We start from the raw sequence: 6,958 nt of genomic DNA, 5'->3' as shown, positions 1-6,958 counted from the left end.
TCTTTTGAAGTGTGAAAATGAATTAAACATTTCAATTAATTACGGGGAGAATTGCTCTCCAATCCAATATGATAGAGATGTTGTGATATCTTGCTAAACATATTAACTAGGTCAAATTACTTTTATCAATAAAACATTTTAGTTTGGTCAAATTACATAAAAATAAAATTAAAAAAAAAACATAAAATTAATAATTAATAATTAAACCAATCTAAATTCAATTTAATTCCATATCTACCTATCGAAAAAGATCAAACTTGTTAAGATAAATGAAAAAAAAAAATTAATCTCTCCCTTTGATAAATCCAAACTGATAAATACACGCAACTTTATGTGTAGAGTTAAAAAAATACCAAACCTACCGTAATTTAAAAAATAAAAATAGAATCCTAAGAGGATAATTTTATTTTTTCAACCAGAAGGCTAGAAATTTCGTATATAATAAGAGGACTCCTAGAAGAGCAGGGTAACGAAGCTGAGGGTGCCGGGTAAAGGATGATCTGTAACCCTAAACTCTGACATCGATCCGAGGTTTTTTCTTATCTGTCTGAAACTTTTGTTCCTTTTTTTCTCATTTGGCAGAAAGAATAGTGACACCGAGAGATCATGGCAGGGGACAGACTGAGTGCATTGCATGATTCTCTACTCTGCTCTCATATTCTCTCGAAACTTCCTTTAAGAGATGCAGTACGATGCTCAATTCTTTCACGCAGATGGCGATCAGTCTGGACTTTGTTACCCCATCTCAAGTTTTTGAATGCCGACGCCACTGAAAAAGTAATTGATAACATCATGCATTTTCATCGCGGAGATCTTGAAAGTTTGGAAATTTCAGTAAGCGATTGGTATTGGAGATACGGAAAGTGGTCACCGAATGACCAGTTAATACGCAAATTGGTTTTGGCTGCATCTGTAAAGGGAGTGCAACAAATTACTCTGAGTCTTCCAATTTCTCTGCATATTCCAACTTCTCTGTTTTCCTGCGACTGCCTCACTTTTTTGGACCTCACGCGTTTTGAATTTAAATTACCTTCATACTTTTCTGGTTTCAGAAACCTTAGAACCTGTTTTCTAACTCATGTCCATATTATTGATGATATGCTTGAGCAGCTTGCAACAAAATGCCCTCTTCTTGAAGAATTGAGGGTTCTATGGTGTTCTATGCCCCTGAATAATTTGAAAATTTCTGCTCCGTCTCTCAAGTACTTCAATTTTTCGGGAAATCGCCATGAAAAGTCATTGACACTGACAGTGAATTGTCCGAAGTTGCGGACTGTGACAATTCATAACTGTCCCTCAAGGTTGAAATTGGAGCTAAATTCTTGCCGAGAACTGCATTTTTCCACAACAGAGCTTCATGTACTTGAAGGTCTTTCTAACAAGAGCTCTGTGAAAAAGATTACCCTTCGTGGGTTGAGTACTCACGTACCTTCTCTCGCAGTACTTAGCCGTTTTTCCAATCTTGAAGAACTCTCCTTAGAAAGCGATTCTTTTGAGGTTAGTAAATCCCTGGTTTTTTTCTTTTAAGTTAAACGTTTCGAACATCTTGGTTTTTATATGGATGAGATTTATAGGCAATTTTTTCATGGAATACAGGGAGCAAATCCCGCGACACGAAGCTGGACCCTTCCGCTAATGACAAACCTCAAGAATGCGCGTATAAGGGTTTCAGGGTTGGACGAGGAAATTGCTCTGATCGGCTGCCTTCTCAGAAATGCTCCTTCTCTGCAGACAATGACGGTTAGTCTGCCAACATGCTCTGGATATGTCCATCAGCAGAGCTTTCTAGAGCAGATTTTCCGTTTGAACAGATCTTCTGGACAAGCTACTGTACATATAACAGCGAATGGATGGGATATGTGCAAGACATGCGTGGCTTCTTCACTTTATGAGGAGAGGAGTTCTTCAGATGAAGAAGCTACAACTTCTCTGATACTTTTGAAAGCTTTCTTAGGATCATTAAGCTATTATTTTGATCCTTTACAGTGACGGTAAAAACCAGGTGCAACATTAAGTTAATCTTTTATCATGTTCAATAGGATCACAAATTTAACAGTATGGATATGTGCCCTTCAGCCAATTTCTTCAGTTTATATCATTTATCTAATTTTTCCGTATATCATTTATATGGAAGAGGTTGGTTTATTTATGCCATTTTGTATTCGGAATCTTGAAATAAAGGTGTTTTACCCTCATTTTTATTTTCGATGTATAGATGGTCATTGTTCAGTACCTTAAGCTTGCTGGGTAGCTTAATCCTGAATCATTGTTTAGGGAAAATCTTCAAAGCTTTGAACATATCAGTGAACAACGGGCTGGGTAGTTTAGGGAAAATCTTCAAAGCTTTGAACATATTAGTCATATTTTAGGCACTCTGTTGCTTTCTATCATGAAAGTTACACTTTTTATCATTTTTAATTTGAAAGTTGCAAACATGGTTTGGAAATGCATTCATTCTAACAATTAAAAATAGAAATAAGGTCATAGAAATTATGCTCAATGTCATGTTATAATGGGAATTTACTTACAATCTTTAGTAACTGATATTCCATGTTATGTTAGGTTGATACTTGAAAAATATCTACATTTGTGTAATGTACATTGTGGGTGTGACAACCAGAAGAGTTCTAGAAATATTTGTTCTAATTTTTTTTTAACATCAATGTTTATATGATAGTTTTACTCACAATCTTTGGTATTGATGCTTTATGTTAGGTTGATTTTTACATTTGTGTAATGTACATTGTGGTTGTGACAATGAGAAGAGTTTTAGAAATATTTGTTATAATTTTATTTATAACATTAATGTTTATATGATATATATTTTTGAATAGTCAAGAATGATAGTAACATGTGGTTGTATGCATTGCTATTTGTTCTATGTTAGAAAACTTGATGATCATGTTATATGTTGTTGGTTAGTATGTTATAGGTTAACTTGTGGTTTCTATATGTTATTAGCTTGATGATTAGGGTTATTGCATTTAAGATCTTGATGTTATATGTATTGTGTTAACCTATATTGGCCTATGAAGATGGTTATGGTTACAATATTCAGGTATGCGCTGACATATTTGTAATGTGATGTTGTACTAATCTAGATTGACTTTGCATATGTGTGAATAATCACTGTGTATGAGTTATGATATGAACATTATATGTATTGTGTTAACCTATATTGGCCTATGAAGATGGTTATGGTTACAATATTCAGGTATGCGCTGACATATTTGTAATGTGATGTTGTACTAATCTAGATTGACTTTGCATATGTGTGAATAATCACTGTGTATGAGTTATGATATGAACATGTTAGTTAGTTACTATTATGGATATCATGATCTTATTTATGTTTTATTTGATATGTTGTGAAGTTATATAGTGCTAACTTAGCTTGATTGTGTAGACAATATAGCCTCCCCTAAGATACATTAAGGTATGAAATTGATTATGGCGTCTACTTTGTGCTTGACTGTTTGATTATGACGCCTATTTGGTGTCTATTATGTCCTCTAGTTGATTTATTTAACATGATATGTTTTCAAGTTGGTTGAATATTTGACGAATTGCATAATATGGGTATGTGTTCCAATGATCCTGTTTTAGATGATTGTACTAATACATATGTGTTGAGACATTTGATATCTGCTTGAATGTAGTTGAGTGTTGTAGCATTATGTCTAATGGATATGAGTTGACTTTGGATTATGACATGGTTATTAATCTTGGTAAAAGTTGATTTCAAATTGATATATATGATTGTCTTGATATTTGGAACATGTGGTTGACATGTGTAAAGAGTTGCAGGAACCATGCTCGGTATTAGTGTGACAAGGTAATAGTTGATGTGTTTACATAACTAATAGTTTGTTGATATGATAGCGCATAGAAAGCCTCAATTGCAACAAGGTAAAAAGGTAAAAGAAAGGAACTCGGAAAGAATTCCTTTGGCTATGTTTGGAAATCCTAATTCCAAATGAATGAGTGCTTCGCATACATGAAGTCTTCTTAACCTTGATTTTGTCTGACATTATGTGCATATGTGTTATAGTCATGAACATGTATTTGACAGGTATATTAGCTAGTCTTTAGTTATAGGTGGATCTGTCAAAGGAATTGGAGTCCCTTGAGAGATGGCGTGGATGTGTTCAGTTGCAAGAAATGTGCTTGGCACAACAAGTAAGGTAATTGGTGTATTGTTATGTTTATTTATGCATTAATAGTTATGTGTTAATGAAAGTATGGTGCAGGGAGTTGCATGGCAAGAGAGGTTGCCATGAAACCTTGAAGAAGGCTCTGGTTGAGTTTCCTTGGGAACCATGGGGATTGAGTCATGGTGTTTGTTGTCAGTCTTGTGCTTTTGGCCTTTCTTGATTTGTTGTGCTTGATTTGCGGCTTTGTTTATGTCTAGTGTATAGCCATACCATTTTGTTTGTAGAGTTGTGTTGTTATTGGTTTTCGTGGTCTTCTTCTTGTTTTTTTCTTATCTTTCCTTTTATGTTTTGAGTGTCTTCGGAATTGGTTGGGAAAGAGGAAAGTTGATGGAGCTTGGGGAGGGTTGAATGAAACACAACAGGTAATATAAGACACAGATGAAGCTCGGTGCATGAGTAAGCGCAACGGAAGGTAACACTATAATAGTCGGTTGGACTGGTTGGGCCCATTATGGTAAATGGAAAGTGGTAGTACAAACATGAGAAAGGAAACCATAAAAGGTAAAGTAAATGGATCTGAGGTGATGAATTCCTTGGCTAAGTTGGGAACTATGGTTCTCGATGTTTTGAATCAATAAATGAAGGTCTCTTAACCTTGACCTTGATATCAGGTAATTATGTCATGTTCATGATTACGTTGATGTTTATATATGAATACATGTATGTATGAATGTCATGTCTGACAGGGTCGTCATGGATCATGATTATTATGCTAACATTTATATGTAGATATATCTATGTATGTCATGTCTCACAAGACCATTATTGTTTTATACTGATGTTTATACATATGTATGTATCCATTTCACTGCCTGACAGGGTTTCCAAGGATCATTTTTGTGGAAAAATGATTGCTTAAGCAGGCAAATGGCATGACGAAGTACCTAGCCTTACGAGCAATCAATTGAGAAGAGCCACCTCGAAAAATATACGAGGTCAGTATCATGTGGTTATGAGTTGATATTGTATACTTATATTATGACTATGTTTATGTTATGATAGGTAATGCTGAAAGATACATCAGCGAAATGAAAATAGTGTGGTTTGCGGCTTATTGGGACAAGCATGGATAGGACACTGGAAGCAAGGTTTCTTGATCGTAGAGAAAATGTGCTTTTGGATGTGCGGTACTATTATTATGCATATGTTGTATATGTTGTACATGTTGCATCTGTAAAGTTGTGTGCATGCGGTGTGGTGTATATATAGTGTGTGTACATGTTTATGCAATGTTATGTACAGGGTGTCAGTATAGATAGTTTTTATAAAAGAATGTTGGATATTCAGTGCTATGTACAGATGATGCTATGTACATGTTGGATATGTAGTGCTATGCACAAGTGGTGTTGCGTGCATGTTGTACATTGGTACTATGTACATATGGTGTGGTGTGCATGATTGTACAAGTGGTGTTGTGTGTATATGGTGTTGTGTACATGTTGTACATGATAATCTAAGTTACCATTGATGTCAATAGTTGATCGTTGATCTAGCAGTGACTAGATGGAAAATATTCTTGAAGATGCCTGAAGATGACTACAACTCTTGTTTAAGTTGATGAAGTGTCAATCATTCTTCTTGATGACATGTCTATGATAAAAGACTACATGATGACTTAGGTGGACTACACTTGGAAGACTTCCTATATGACATAAACATGATGACATGCCCTACCTCCAATGATTTTCATGATGACAAACCTTCAATAATGTTGAAGGAGACAAGGTGATGAAAAAGGAAATCAAGGACATGATGGTGTCCCTACATTGAATAAGGCAAGCATTATGATGACCCTACATTTAAGAAGAAAAGGATGTGATTATTAATGAAGGAATCACCATGAAGAATCCCTACACTCCATTTCTGCTCACATAAAGGATCAGTCACATTAAAAATATTTTTTTGCTACCTTAGAGGCAGAATTATTCCGTAAGACCTACACCATCTTAAAGAGCATAATGTTTCCTTTCCAACGAGCTATTACTCATCCCGAAACTCCAAGTGGTTTAAAAGTCATGGATTTTACAATTTAATGGTGTAATTATGGTTACTGAGCCGACTTGAACATGTCAACACATGTCGGCTTGCATTGTGGATGTGGCTATTCGTTTTAAGGACAAATAGGTATATAAATAAAGGTTCAGACCTTTGTTTTCCTTATAAAAGTTTCAGTGAAGATCATCACAAGAATACATAACAACAAGAAGAGTTCACAACTCGTGAACTAAGAAGGCCGAGGAGGAGAGTTTAAGTTAAATCTATGATTGGGTTATCTTGAAGACTTCGGACCTACGGAAGTGAAAAACTTAGAACCTTACCTATGAACTTGGATTGGTGATCAATGTTGGAGATTCATTGAACGATTGTTGTGAAGGCCTCATTCTCAGACCTAAGCATATCTATGACAAGAGAATGATCGAACTAGATCAAAACCTCAATCCTAAGGGAAAGTCTACTATGGAATGCTCAAATTAGTAGTTGAGGCTCGGACCGGTAGTGATTCAGACTTCGGTTGGCATACATCACTTCAGTCATCAAGGTTTGGGTATCTCTGCCTGGAAGTATATTTCGGACCATCACTGTGGTGCAAAATAATAATTGGTGCAACAACCCACAGTGTAAGAAGCTTGGTTGTTTGACTATGGTGTAAGATCCTTGACTGTGATATGGTCTCTTTGCTCAGACTACGATGTAGTAGCTCAGTCTCCTTAAAAGCCTTGGCTATGATATGAAATAGATCGGAC

General features: G+C 35.5%; 1 protein-coding gene across 1 annotated transcript; it reads left to right on the top strand.

The window, feature by feature from the left end:
- The first annotated feature begins 606 nt into the window (after positions 1 to 606).
- LOC149246000 (F-box/FBD/LRR-repeat protein At1g13570-like) lies at positions 607 to 1,989 on the top strand. The gene is made up of 2 exons (XM_089439462.1): positions 607 to 1,497; positions 1,597 to 1,989. Exons 1-2 carry the CDS (start codon positions 607 to 609, stop codon positions 1,987 to 1,989), a joined length of 1,284 nt encoding a protein of 427 aa, XP_089295588.1.
- Positions 1,990 to 6,958: the final 4,969 nt, after the last annotated feature.

The sequence above is a fragment of the Pinus tabuliformis genome, chromosome 7 (assembly GCF_031772625.1).
Source record: "Pinus tabuliformis cultivar Carrire ecotype Pingquan chromosome 7, CPIR1, whole genome shotgun sequence".
NCBI lineage: Eukaryota > Viridiplantae > Streptophyta > Pinopsida > Pinales > Pinaceae > Pinus > Pinus tabuliformis.
This window is presented reverse-complemented; position numbering and strand designations above follow the sequence as displayed.